Source organism: Stegostoma tigrinum, chromosome 6 (assembly GCF_030684315.1).
Source record: "Stegostoma tigrinum isolate sSteTig4 chromosome 6, sSteTig4.hap1, whole genome shotgun sequence".
Taxonomy (NCBI): Eukaryota; Metazoa; Chordata; class Chondrichthyes; order Orectolobiformes; family Stegostomatidae; genus Stegostoma; species Stegostoma tigrinum.
In genome coordinates this window covers 60340380-60355079 of record NC_081359.1, presented here as the reverse complement: position 1 = coordinate 60355079, position 14700 = coordinate 60340380, and the positions used below count along the sequence as shown (strand labels likewise).

Genomic DNA, 14700 nt, shown 5'->3' with positions numbered 1-14700 from the left:
TTTACTGCCCCTTCACCATAACCCTTGATTTCCCTCCTGATCATGAATCTATCTATCTTAGCCTTACATAAACAAAGCTTTCTATGGCAGTGAGTTGCAAAGATACTTCTCATCTCAGTCTTAAATTGGTACTCCTTTATTCTGAGACTGCCATATTGTCCTGGGTTCTCCCGTGAGGGAAAACCATCCTCTCAGCATTTACTCTGTCAAGCCCATTTAGAATCCTGTATGTTTCAATGAGATCACTTCTCATTCTTCTAAACTCCAGTGAGTGAAGTTCCAACCTGTTAAGTGCTGACAGTCTCAATATTATTTTTGCGACAAAATTCATGCTAAAATTTATCTACAGAAGAGCACACTGGCAGCTTACTGACTCTTTATGTTGTGTGCTTGGTTATGTGAAATTCATGAATAGGTGTTTAACAACATGATATTAGTTACATCCAATGTCTTCTAGGTCTCCTCAGAATCTACATGTTGTCCTGAAAAAGTCTGTACCACTAACACTGCACTAGATTCACTTGTGAACACTCCAAGTATCAAAAAAGAGCCTAGACATTCGTTAAACTCAGAGGCTTTAATGGCACACTTCCACCTGATTGAAACTGAAGGTGGAAAATCTAAAATGGTATGTATACAGGATTTTGTTCTTTTATTTCTTTTAAATTTTAACCTTTTGTCTATCTCTTACTCCTACCCTACAGCATTTATCAACTTGCTTCTGTGAGTGGATTGTTCAGACACTGGCCTAGGAGTTGTTCTTTGCATAATCTTCTTTGAAGATAATTAGATTTTTTTCTGTAACTCATTTATTCAGCTTTATTATAGTTACACTTTCTGTAAGATGGATCGAGGCAGAAAATGGTAATTTTCTCTTCTGAAGAAAGATGGTAAAATTTATACCGTCCTCAATTTCCACAGACTTGTAGTAATGGCGATGAGGGAAAACGTCACTTGTTGTAATTCTGTTATTGTATATGAGTAAGAAGGGATATGGTAGTAGGGCAGGTAAATGGAACTAATTCACAGATCAGTTGTGACTAAATGGCGTGCAGAACATGGTCATGTTTCTGAATGGCTTCTTGTTCTTATTGCATATAATTAAGTAGGATAAATATACATAAAGGAAATTGCTGGACTTTGGAATGGGAATTGCCATCCTAGAAAAATTTTAGATTCTGACAACCTTTTAAACATTTGTGCGTATGAAAGTGAAGTGGAGCATTGCCAATGTAACTCCTAATTTCTGAGCATTTTCGTTATAGGGATGAAAGAAACCAAAGGGAGTTGAGGACAGCCCCTTTGGCTAATACCACTGTACTGGTTTGACTGAGCAGATGCAGAGTTTTCAGTCAGGGCCAGGATGAGCCCAGCCTCTGCAGGAAGGTATCGATACAGTCAACGAGTTCAGGATGATGGATAGCAAGGGCTATGTTAGTGCATAAGTGGATGACATGGAGGGAAATTTGGAGAGGGCAGTGATTGTTTTCAGTCCCCGTCAGAGCTTGAAGGTGATCGTTCTGTCCCTTTTGATGTAGATGTCAAATCACTGAGCTAAGTATGTTGATACTGTGTAAGAAGAGCATTTTGTCTTGGTTTCTTTCAGGAGAGATTGAACTAGAGGTGCTGAGAAGTCCTTGGTAACAGAAACAGCTTGTGAGGCTTTGGTTTTTGTTTAAAACGCTGGAACAATAGACGAGCCTGGCTGTGTGTGACCAGCTGTCTCAGGCCAGGATTTCTAGGTTTTTACTTTTTTAGCATTTTAGATTTGTCAGTTACTGTTGGGGTCTTGAAGTGACCCTCTTGGTTACAGCCAAAAGCTTGGGGGTTCTCTACCTGCTATGGAAGCTACAAATGAGACAGTTCTGTTTTCTGAACTTGCCTTTTTGCCAAGAATGTGCTTATGGGATGTTACTATATTCAAACAGTAACTATCACTAATTTATGTACTTTTTATTCTATTAAGTTTTCCAATTATTAAATTAGTCCATGTTCCTCTTTCTATTGTATTTTAACTATAGTATTTGAATAAATTGTGTTTTGCTTAATGTCCAGCAGTTTGACCAATTGAGTTGCATCTGGAGCACAACACGTTTACCTTTTAAAATGAGAATAAGCCTAGGCTCCCTTCTTAATATATTTTGAGGGTATCTGATCTGTTCCATAATCACGAGGGAAACATCAAGACAGTTGTGTGCTATTTGTAGCGGTTGTATTGTGAAAACATTGTTCCTGTCAGAAGTGGGTAAAGCAGTATTTTTAAACTAACTGTTCTAAGGCGGTAACTCTCTTTCAGATCTTTGATATATAATGATGGTAACATTGTACAATGACAACGGAATGAGTTTAATCATTTTTGCTTCCATTTGATTATGAGTTTGCAAACTTTTGTATGAACGGAAAGCTTTTCAAAGGCTGCTATTCAAATAGCTTCCAGTTAATGGCAGATTTGCATCTTTAGGAAATGGAGAAAGCAAAGAATCAATTATGGTACGACCATTTTGTGGAATATGGACACACAGTCAGTATGTTTCGGACAGAGAAAATAAGAAAGCTGGTTGCAATGGGAGTTCCACAGTGTCTTCGAGGACAGCTATGGCTTCAATTTTCAGGTGAATATTGTCACAGACAAAAAGGGAAATTTCCCATTTTAAACAGTGATAACTACTTTTCATTTTCATTCCCAACCTTTACCGAGGTAGGATAAAATGTGTCCCCACAAATACTGTTTTTTGGATTTCAGTTCTTAAAGGATTTTGCTGTGGGTTTATTTTAAAAAGAAATAAATTTTTTTCTTGAACAAAACATTTATACTGTGGGGGATTCCAAGATAATAAAATGTGAGGCTGGATGAACACAGCAGGCCAAGCAGCGTCTCAGGAGCACAAAAGCTTTTGTGCTCCTGAGATGCTGCTTGGCCGGCTGTGTTCATCCAGCCTCACATTTTATTATCTTGGAATTCTCCAGCATCTGCAGTTCCCATCATCTCTGATACTGTGGGGGAGTTGCTTCACTGCTCCCGTCTCCGTGCACACGCATTGAGAGAATCAAGGAAGACGTGACAGGAGAGGAGATAAGATTATAAATGACGCATTTTGGTAGATCTAGAGGTATTAAAATCAGTTCACATGAGTTACATCAAAGTCAAACAGCAGCTGACTTAGAATCCAAGAAGTGGATACTTAAGTGATTCAGCAAGCTCAGGTTTCAGTCTTGTCACTAGTACAAGTATGTCGTGCTGAGGGCCCATCTGGGCGTGCTAATTGGGAAGTCATTGTTAGTTTAATGTAGATTTACCGCCTTGATCAAAGTTGCCATTGCAAAACAAAGAGCTGACTGTGAAAGCTTTAATGCCCAGTGCCTACTTCAACATAATAAATTTTGAGATTTTTTTAGTCCAGAGCTGTCTGGAGGCAATTCATGGCAATACTGGTGACAGTGTTTTGGAAGCTGATTGCTCTCCTCAGGTGCAGGTTGCAGAAAATCCACACAAAATATGGAGTCATAGAGTCACATAGCACGGAAACAGACCCTTCAGACTAACTCATTCATGCTGACTAGGTTTCCCAAACTAAACTAGTCCCACTTGTCTGCATTTTGGCCCATATCCCTCAATCTTTCCTATTCATGTACCTGTCCAAATGTCTTGTAACTGTTGTAACTGCATCTAGAGCTATCCCTTCCTCTGGCAGTTCACTTCATATACAAACCACCTTCTGTGTGGAAAAAGTTGCCCCACAGGTCCCATTTCATTCTTTCCCTCTCACCTTAAACCTAATCACTCTAATTTTGAATTCCTCTGACCTGGGGAAAAGACCTTGGCTATTCACCTTTATTCAGCTGCAAGTTGGACTCTGAACCAGTAACATTTGTAGGGCCAGGCACTGATTTTAAAAGCATTTCTACTGTTGCAAATTTTCTGGTACTGATCTGAAGTGTTTTGGGGTATGCTGTGATGAGTTTTTGAATGTAACAAGAAGTGTTATTGTGTCTTCACAGGGAGATTAGGTGACACGTCAGTTCATATAATTAAACACAGTTACACCATGCATGAACAAATGTCGGTAAACTGAAAGTAAATCTTTTTCTTGTGTATAAACACAACGCCACATCTCTGTCCACAGATGCTGTGACTGATTTAGCTTCACATCCTGATTACTATGCGAATCTGGTAGATGAATCTATGGGCAAATGTTGCATGGCAACAGAAGAAATTGAACGTGATCTGCATCGTTCTCTCCCTGAGCATCCAGCTTTTCAGAGTGACACAGGCATTGCAGCACTACGGAGAGTACTGACAGCATATGCATACAGAAATCCCAAGATAGGCTATTGCCAGGTGAAAATGATTCACAATTATTTGCTTTAATTAAATGTGAATCGATTTACTAGTTTTTGCAACTGATTGGAATACGAAGAAATGAGAAACATCCTTTACAAAAAATAGGGTTCCGCCAACAGCAAATTTTTAAAACTTGGAATCGTACAGTTTGAAAAGCCATTTACATGAATTTTATTAACATGATTTCACGCTTGCAATGTGAGAGGGCTGTGGTACGTAAGTTGTGGGTAGTATTTCCTTTCAGTCATAATTTGTTTCAGGTGTATGCAACCAGTTTTAATGTTTGTAATTTGCATTACTTTGATAAGCCATCAGATCACCCAGTCCATTTTATTGCTTGCTTATGCCTAGGAAGTGTGCATAAAATTTCCATATTTCAGAGCAATGTAATGATGCAGAGCAGATTTGTTATGTAGACAAAGATTGAGCATTTGGCAGAACTTTTTCCTCAGCTTGGTGATGGAGTTTAATTCCACTAAATATCCATTATCTTCAATAATACAACTTCATTAAAATACCACTTAGTTCTTGCAGGATTAGGTCACTGCTATGCCACTAAATGATGTATTTTCTTTCCTGTATTCCAACAGTCTATGAATATTCTGACTTCTGTATTATTACTATATGCAAAAGAGGAAGAAGCTTTTTGGTTACTTGTTGCTGTCTGTGAGAAAATGCTCCCAGATTACTTCAACCGTCGAGTTATTGGTAAGTATTTCTTTCACACCAATTAACTTCAATATAGTTTAACACTAACATTCTGGTATGTTCCGACTATTTGCTTTGAACATCTCTGCTTGTGTTCCATTATTGCATTTGACCCCCTATTTTAGTTTACCTGAAATCAGTTCTTAGGTAAAGTACAGGATAATGTTTAGACACTGTTTTATTTGAAGTACTTTACAGCAGCAAATTTGTATGTGTTCCAGAAAGGAATTCCTAACATGGCTGTTTAGATTTAGTCTTGCAGACCCCATTATGCACAGTCTTGCTAGAATGCTACATTCATGTTTATATTTGAATTGGTTTGATTAATGAACTTGTAAAAATATTAGTGACGCCTAAAAAAAAGTAAAGTGCTAATATTATCACATCGAAGAAAACAAACCAAATTTTACAATATCTGGGAAAACAAAATGACTAGTTTTGTATAGCTGTCCTGCAAAAGATCTTGTTAGTCCACAGATGTTGAATTACATTGAACTGTATTGACATGTGTATAACCATTATGACACAGGGCTATCAAGCTAAATCAAATCAGCCTCATGGTCACTGGATTCACAACACAACTTAAAGCATTCAGTCACACTCAAAATTGCTCTGATGTTTCAACTCAGACCTAACAAATAATAAATCTTGGTTACCAATATTATAGTTTAACCAAAAGTTAACTATTTATTATTAAGAATGTAACTTTAACAGAACACAGAAACCACAAGGCAACCTAATTAGTATTTATGATTGAATATAAACCCCCGCTCTCACAACAATAGATAGACATGCAGACAGACACAGTTAAGGGATAAATATTTGAATAAAAGTATCATAATTTGCCAGTTCAACAAACTTTTCAATGATGGATACCTGGCCTTTGTGAAATCCTTGCATGATGGGTTATATTGTAGACACTCAGGAATATATGTTTTGCTTGAATTCCAAAGTTATCTGTCAATGCAACTGCTTCCTCAAACCTCTGGAGACTTCTACTTATTTCTTACAAGCGAGGGTTCTTTTCTCAGAACTTTTAACAAATCAGTAACTGGAAAATAATCCACAGAGCAAAAGCCAAAAACACAGCCTCCAAACCAGCACCATTCAAAGCAACACTGCCTCTTTCCTAAGACCCACTCAGGTAGTTTGTTCTGTTTTTTCCTTCCTTTTATAACATTTTCTGTGATTGACTGGCCAGGACTGGTTCTCCCTTAATTAACCAACCCAACTTCCAACCAGCTGCCAGTTCCTAAGCATAACAACATCTCAGTGCTATAGTCCAGTGATTATCCAGCATTATCTTTCCAGGCCGCTTCCCAACAGAAAATGTCAGTCTTTTGTTCTCTGTTTATTGAAAGAAGCTGCTTTTCGAAGTGTTTTTTTGAAATTTTCAACTTCGTATGCAATTCTTGATTGCAAAGCATCGCTCCAAAGCAAAATAGTGAGGTCTCATTATATCCTACAACAATACATCATTGTATCTGCTGAGAAATCCTGTCAACACTTCCCAAGAAATTGCCAATTTAAATTTGTTGCACCTCAATTGCACTAGCCTGATAGTGAAGCCTCCATTCTGTACCTACCAATTTTTCAGACTTGTTTGCAGAGAAACATTTTGAGTTCCAAACCATTCTACTGCATTCCACATGGCTGCAGATTTTACTAATGGACTGTATTTATCAAAACATGATCTAGCAAAAACTAGGAACAAAATATGTGACCTTAAACTGTACAGTAAGGTAGGATTATCTTAGGCCCTCTAAGTCCCCTTCACCATCAAAAATGCTAATCAATTTCTAGTTGTGATCGTATTGTTGACATAACATTCATTTTGTTTATATCCTAAGATTTGTCACTCAATTACAGCAAACATTTATGTATGTTTTAATTAAATATAGAAAATTGCCATTGAGTATTGAACAAAATGCAATGAACAGCACTATCTTTGAGGAATTATGTTGGAAAAATGGTGATTTTATTAAAGTTTCTATGGTTGTGGCCTATCGATGTCAGTTGTTTCTGTAAACTACCTTCTGTTGCAATCCAGAGATTCCATTTTTATGGTAATTTACCTGCAATAAATAGAAACACAAACCTCTGAGCCAAAAAAAATGTCTGAGTATTTAAACTTACGAAAGATGGATAGCTGAAGTTGTTCAATGATTGACCATTGGATTAAGGGGCACAGTGTGAGGAAATCGATGAGTTTGACTCACTTTATTTCTCTTGCCACCTTGTCACAGAGCAGCGTTGCTTTTCCTTTGCCATCTGGCACAAAAGAGATGTAGTTCTGAAATCTTTAATGTTAACATGCATTGTAATGCGTCCCACGTTTGGTCAAAGGACATGACTAACACACTGGACTTTTAGAAGGCTGTTAACTTCAAAACAAAATCAAAACCAAAATGAAGGGAACACTGCTTTAAGTGCCCATCATTCTTTTTGTCACAATAAGATTTCTGGTCTAGGCAGTTTATATTTATTTCTTTTTAATCCAGTCGTGCTTTCCTCTTGTGTCATTCACCTTGTCATATCCCATGTTTTCCAGGTGCTCAGGTAGATCAAGCTGTATTTGAAGAACTTATAAAAGAACATTTACCAGAGCTGGCTGAACATGTGACAGACTTGTCTTGTTTAGCGTCCATTTCCCTCTCCTGGTTCCTGACCCTTTTCCTTAGTATTATACCCCTTGAGAGTGCACTAAATGTTGTTGACTGTTTCTTTTATGATGGAATAAAGGTGATTTTCCAAGTGGGCTTGGCTATACTAGATGCCAATACACAAGAGTTGTGTAGCTGCACAGACGATGGACAAGTCTTGATAATCCTTAGCAGGTGTAGTGGATTTGTTCTTAATAAAACTGCAACATTTTTGATTTAATTTTGAAAATGAAAACCGTTCTGTGCTGGAGTGCACAATTAACGAAGTGAAACTAATCTCTTCTTACAGGTTTCTTGATCATATCACAAACAAAGAGAGTCCATTGCCCCAAATTTCTCAGCAACATGTCCTTAGCGATGATAAAGATCCTGTACAGCAAGTGGAAATATCTGATCTAATAAGAGACTCCTATGAGGTGAACTGTCTGTGTTTTGTAATTGTCATAAGCTTAGGAGATCCACAGTATTTAATAAAGTACAGTAAATTGATGTTTAAATAGATAATGTCAGAGCTGTTTGAGGTCAGTTAGCCAAGTAAATTCTTTCAAGTTGCAGTGTTCCCACCCTTTGACATTGAATCAATAATGCAGAGAATGACATTATGATATTATAAGGGAAGAAGTGACCTAGGTTATGCATTCTTGTCTGTGAAGAAATTATGATGATACAAATAACTATTCAGCCTTTTGAGCAAGCTGCACAATTCAATAGGATCATGGCTAATTGAATTGTTGTCTTAGTCATTTTCTTACATGCCCCCAACCCTTGACTTCCCTGTTGGTCAAGAATCTATCTCACTTAGCCTTGAATATATTCAATGACCTGGCCTCGTTTGCTATCTAGGGCAGAGAATTCCAAAGCTATGATAATACTGTGAGAAAATACCTGATGAGTAAAGAAATTCGTCCTTGTCTGTGTTTGAACTTGGAGACCTTCTGTCCTCCAGTTCTAGATTCCCCCACAACAGGAAAATATTCTGTTAGCATCTGTCCTATTGCTGATTGCCACTCATTCTTCCAAATTCCAGGTATGGCCCTAAAGTGCTCAGCCTTTCACCAAAACACAACCCCTTCATCCCAAAAATCCGCCTTATGAGCCTTGCCTATATTGCTTCTAAAGCAAGTATATCCCACCTTAAGTAAGAACACAAAACTGTACCTAGTTAAGTGCCTTCTCACCAATGCCTTGTAAAGTTGTAGGATGATTCCCCTACTTTAATTTTCCATTACGCTTGCAATAAAGACTGGCATTCCTTTTGCTTTCCTAGTTTTTTTTTCTTGAAGTGCCTGCCTGCTATCTCTAGGTAGCTCATTTCTGAGGATATTAATATTCTTCTGTGATGCAGGATTTCATTAGTGTCTCTGTCGTTAAATAATGAGTGTCTGCTGACACTCCCCAAAAATGCTGCCTCTACATTGTGCAAAATGTGCATGCACTGAACCTTTGCTGGTATGGCTAATGATATAATTCTGTCCTGTTGGCTCGTAAATTACTGTGCTTACTTCTGCTTTGCCATTTTAATTTTTTTTGACAGGGCATTTCACAAATTGTGCAAGTGCAGTACTTTCCAAATGTAGAATGTGAACGTTTGTTTTGGGGGGAGGCGGTGCGTGTTAGGAGACTGACACACTCTCTTAAATGGGAACTTCTTTCCCCCTGCTAGAGTGCATAACCTTATTTTTCTACATTTATGCTTTGATGGCCAAATTTTGGGCTCAATGAACCAATCCATACATCTTTACAGACTCTCCATAATTTCCTCTCAACTTGCTTTTCTACCTATGTTATTATCATCAGTAAATTTGTCCAAAAGTCTTTTTATCTTTATCCAAATAGTCAACTTGAATAACATAGTTGAGACACCCGAAAATCCCTGTGGTGCACTACTCATTAGTCTGCCAATCTGAAAATAGCCCCATTTATCTTGATTCTGTTTTCTGTTAGTTAGCCGGTATTATGTACTTGATAATACATAACCCGCAACACCATGGGCTCTTATCTTGTGCCATAAGTTTATATGGTACATCTACTACTAATCGAAGATCCACCCTGCTTAGATTCTGAAAGGCTTCTAACAAATTTGTCTTTCACAAAACAGCGCTGATTCTACCCAATTGTATTTTGACTTTTTTGAATGTCTTGCTACTCTTTCCTTAATAATGAATTCTGTTTCCCTGTGTCAAATGTTAGGCGAACATCCAATAGTTTTCTTCCTCCTGTTTCTTTTTTTCTCTTGAAATATTACACTTGTGGTTTTCTAATCGGCTGGAATTTTCCAGAATTTAGACAGTTTTGGAAGATTGTAGTTGATGCGTCCGTTACCTCAGTAGCCACCTCTTTTAGGATCTTACAATGCAGGCCCTCAATTCTAGGGCTCTTACCAGCCTTTAATCCTATTTGTCTTCCCAGAACCTTTTCTGTCGTGATCATCATCACTTTCTTTTATGCTTTAGATTATCAATTGTTGATGTTTTTATATCTTCTGTAAAGACAGATATAGACATATTTCATCAAAGGCTGCCATTTCCTTGTTTCATGATTAATACCCAGTTTCACCCTTTTAAGGAACCAATATGTACTTTTAGTTCTCTTTTTCTCATAATGTACCTATATAAGTTTTTGTTGTCTGTTTTATCTTCCTTGCTATTTTCCACTCATCATTTTAATTTTTTTTTCCCCTGTTGCTGCCTTCTAAAAATTTTCCCTAAAATTGATTCCTACCACTAAACTTTCTTTTAATTTGATACCATCCTTAGGTTCTTAGTTAGCTTCAGATTTTGCATCCTTCTCATTCTTGCTTTCTCAGTGGAATGTATCCTTGTTGAGTGTTTCCTTAACTGCTGTCCTGTTACTGCTTTTCCGCCATCCTCCCTTCTAACCTACCTTCCCAATCCACTTCAGCCAAATCCGTCTTTTCTTATCCTTGTAATTGCCTTGATTAAGATTGATTCTGGCTTCGGACCTGCAGTTGTCACTGTCTGACAGAATGTGGAATTCTACTGTCATACACGTGAGCAGTCAAATTAGCTGCAGAAGTAGTCCATTTGGCCCTGAAAGCCAATGTCCCACCACTACTGTGTAGAACTGATGCAGATTATTCTCACTCTTTATTTTTGATTTTTCTCATAAGAGGATTGCTTTCCATTAGCACTCGCTGTATCAAAATTGGTCTGCAGCCAGAGATGGGATGGTTTTATTGACAGAGGCGATTAGTGGAACTAGAAAGTATTATCAGAGAAGCCTCAGCACTTGCAGTTGTCCACAGGTTTGAAGCTCCTACAGTGGAGAAGAACAGGGAATTTGGGGACAATGTGCAAACTGACCATAACACAGGTACAGTGGCTTCAAGTGGTGAGTAGTACAAAGCAATGTAGTTGTAGTATGGAACAGTCTAGTTGGGGCATCAGTACTGATCAGTGCAGCTGAGCTGAAAGGCTATGTTGCCAGGGTCCAAGAAATCTCAAGACTGGGAAGAAACTTTTGGAGTGACATCTGGAGTAGAAGGGGGACAACATGCTACCAAGAACAACTTAGGGCAAAATAAGAGATTTTGCTGAGGGAAAAGTAGCTAGGAGCTAAGTGTAAAAGCATATCAATAGAAGTAATAACTTCTGGGTTATTTTAGCCACATGTAAACTTGAAAGGATTAAATAAGATCAAAGTATTGAATATGAGACAATGTTTTGATTCATGGTGCATTGACACCAGTACTGGGGGGCGGGGTGGGGAAGAGGAAACTGTGTTGTTGGGATAGTGGTTGCTGTGGTTACACAGGGATACACCAGTAACCCACATACTATAGCTGCAACACATCACCCACCATGTCTTCTTTTGTTTTAATTAACTAATAAGGTTTCAAGCTCAATGTTTTTCTTATTCACTTACAGGATGTGAAGTGTTGTTGGAAGAGCCAGTTTTTCTAGCCTATTCCTAGTTGCCCTTGAGAAAGTGGCAGAGAGCTGCCTCCTTCAACTATTGCAGACCTACAGTGCCATTAGGGAGACAATTTGAGGATCTTGACCCAGCAGGAGTAAAGGACTGGCAATATATTTCCATGTCAGGATGTTGAGTGGCTTGGCGGGAACCTGTAGGTGGTAGTGGTTTCCTATATGCATTGCCCTTGCTTGATTATCTGTAGTCACATTATGGAATTTAATTATTTTGCTATAAATTGAATGAAATATTCACATTGCCATGCTCCCGATTTTTAAACCATCATCCCTGTTTAAAGAAAAAGAGAACTTAAAACTCAGCAGTCAGTCACCTACCTGCTCACCGAAGCCATCAGCATTGTTGGAAGGAGAACCACCTTCCATCAGGTTGCTTTCAACATGACTGTCTTTAACTGAGGACTTTCAGTCCCCCATCTGTCCCCAGCCCAAATGTGATTGACAGGGCCTTCAGCTGTATCAGGGCCATCTCCCGCATTTCTACCCCTCACTTCATCCGGAATAACAAACAGGTTCCGCTTGTCCTCACTCCGCACCGCACTAATCTCTACATGCATTTCCACCACCTCCAGGATGCCACCACCAAGCACATTCTCCCATCCTCTTCACTGACAGCATTCTGCACAGACTGTTCCCTCTGTGATACCACGGTCCACTTCTCCATCATTCCTAGTGCTCCCTCGCTTCCCCATAGCAGTTTCCCATACAATGACAAAAGGTGTAGCACTTGCCCATTCACTTCCTCCCTCCTCACTGACCAAGCCCAAACACACTTTCCAGGTGACGTAGTATTTCAAATGTACCACTTTTTAATCTATCCACTACATTTACTGCTCACAATATGGTGCCCTTTATGTTGGCGAGACTAAAGGCAGACTGGGTGACTGTTTTATTGTCAGTAGGAATGACCCCGACCTGCCAGTTGCTTGTCTTCTTAATAATCTCCCTACTTTCATGCTAACAGTTCTGTCCTCAGCCTGCTGCAATGTTTCAAAGAAGCACAATGCAAGCTCAAGGAACAACACTTCATTTTCTAATTCGCCACTTTACAAACTCAAGATTTCAGTAAAGAATTCTCAACCTCAAACCCTGACCACTCTTTTGTGTTCTCCAGTTTTCTTACATCCTCTTCTCGCCACACACCACCTCCACTGCTTCCCCCACAGCCGTGTCTGCTTTACTTTGCACTCAGTAGCAAGGACCAATTCTCTCTCCGCTTCATATTTTAATTTGTACAGTTTTTTACATCCATCTTGATCTTTCTCCAATGTAAACGTCAACTTTTACACTGGTCCCCTACATCATCTTGCTTATTCCTTCTGCGCTACCATCAAAAATATATGATTAAACCTATTTTCTGACACCTTTCAGTTTTGAAGAAGTCACACCAACCTCTTTGTTAACTCTGTTTCTCTCTCCATCCCTGCTACCGGATCTCCAGTTTCTGCAGTGTTCTGGTTGTTTCAGATTTCCAGTATCTGCAGTGATTTGTCTTTTAACGCCAAAGTAATAGGTTTATTAATGGGTTTGAGCTTAAAATGTTGAGGGATATTAACGTTGTAGAATGGGGCCCTTCTTATTTCAGGCACGCAACATGCAAGATTCACATTGGTCAGAGATCAATGCATTCAATTGTTGTCTATTGTTCCCTGTGCACTGCCCCAGCACAGTACCAACCACCACAAAATCAAACAAATGTATTGATGTTGCACATTCTTTTGTTTCCTGCATCAATCGTTTTGTGTTCTGTGACTGAGACTGCCAATGAGTGGAAACTAAAATCTCTGGATTCAGATTTCCTAAATTGGTTTTTATGGTGGACTAATACAACAGCACTCCACTTCCACCCAGACTCAAATATAGAGGTTTGATCAGTAAGTTCACACATGGTGTGAAAATTGGTGGTGTGGTAAGGAGCAAGAGTAAGGCCTTAAAATTTTTCTTCATTCATTCATCAAATGCTGACATTGCTGGGTGGGCCAGCATTTATTGCCCATTTCTTGTTGCCCTGAAGGTGGTGGTGAGTTGCCATCTTGAATCGCTGCAGCCCACCTGCTGTGGGGTGACCCACAATGCCATTACAGAAGAAGTTCCAGGATTTTGACTCTGACGCTTGAGGAACTGACTTATTCCCAAGTCAGAATATTGAGTGCCTGGAAGGGGAAGCTGTAGGGGGTGTTCCCATGCATAAGGGTGATATATATGGGCTGGCCAAATGGACAGTGAGGTGGTAAATGGAACTTAATTCTGGAAAAAAAAGGTGAGATGATGCATTTTGGGAATACTATGATGGTGAGAAAGGACACAATGAATGGCTAAACTCTAGGAAGTACAGAGGGTCAACATGTCCACAGGTCCTTGAGGGCATTGTTGTTGCCAGAACAAATTAGCCTCACTAATATTGGATATTGCACTGCAGTGAATTTAAAATGACCACAAACTTGTCCAGTTGTTCCTAACCCGACTTAATGCATAACAGATATCAGACGCCCAGGATTATAGTTACAGAAATTAACAATTATTAATGCTACAACTTTAGCAGAACAAAGTTAAGCAATATCTAATTAATGTCTATGATTTCAACCCAATCTTCTTTGACCATAGCCCCTACACACACTCAAAGACAGACAGGCAGAGTTAATGGATAAATTGGAAGGAAAATATGAATGGCAACTGGCCAGTTCACCTTAAGCAGTTTTGAATGATGATCGCTAAACCTTCATACAATCCTTGGATAATGAGTAGTTCACAGTCGTGCTTGAATTCTGAACTCACTGGTCAATGCAAACAGCTTCTGCAGGCTGCTGGAGACACTTTTTTGTGTCTTACACACCTGGGGTTCTTTTCTCAATGTTTTAATAATTCAATAACTGAAGATAATTAGACAGCAACCGAAAAACTCAGCCCGGCAGCCTTCCCAGCCATACTGCCTCCTGCCCAAAATACAGTTCACATTCAATTCAATCCGTGGATTCTGTTATTTTACTTTCCCCAACAATCTCATTGACTGACTGGTACTGGTTCCCCCTGTTTGCCC

General features: G+C 38.9%; 1 protein-coding gene across 1 annotated transcript in view; it reads left to right on the top strand.

Moving 5' to 3' along the window:
* The window catches only part of LOC125453275 (TBC1 domain family member 8-like), a 102544-nt gene that overhangs the window by 73087 nt on the left and 14757 nt on the right, over nt 1-14700 (top strand). The window contains exons 8-13 of the mRNA XM_048532619.2: nt 458-628; nt 2462-2612; nt 4125-4339; nt 4933-5050; nt 7602-7887; nt 8003-8129. Of these exons, the coding sequence (XP_048388576.1) occupies nt 458-628; nt 2462-2612; nt 4125-4339; nt 4933-5050; nt 7602-7887; nt 8003-8129 (1068 nt within the window). The remainder of the gene's footprint in view (nt 1-457; nt 629-2461; nt 2613-4124; nt 4340-4932; nt 5051-7601; nt 7888-8002; nt 8130-14700) is intronic.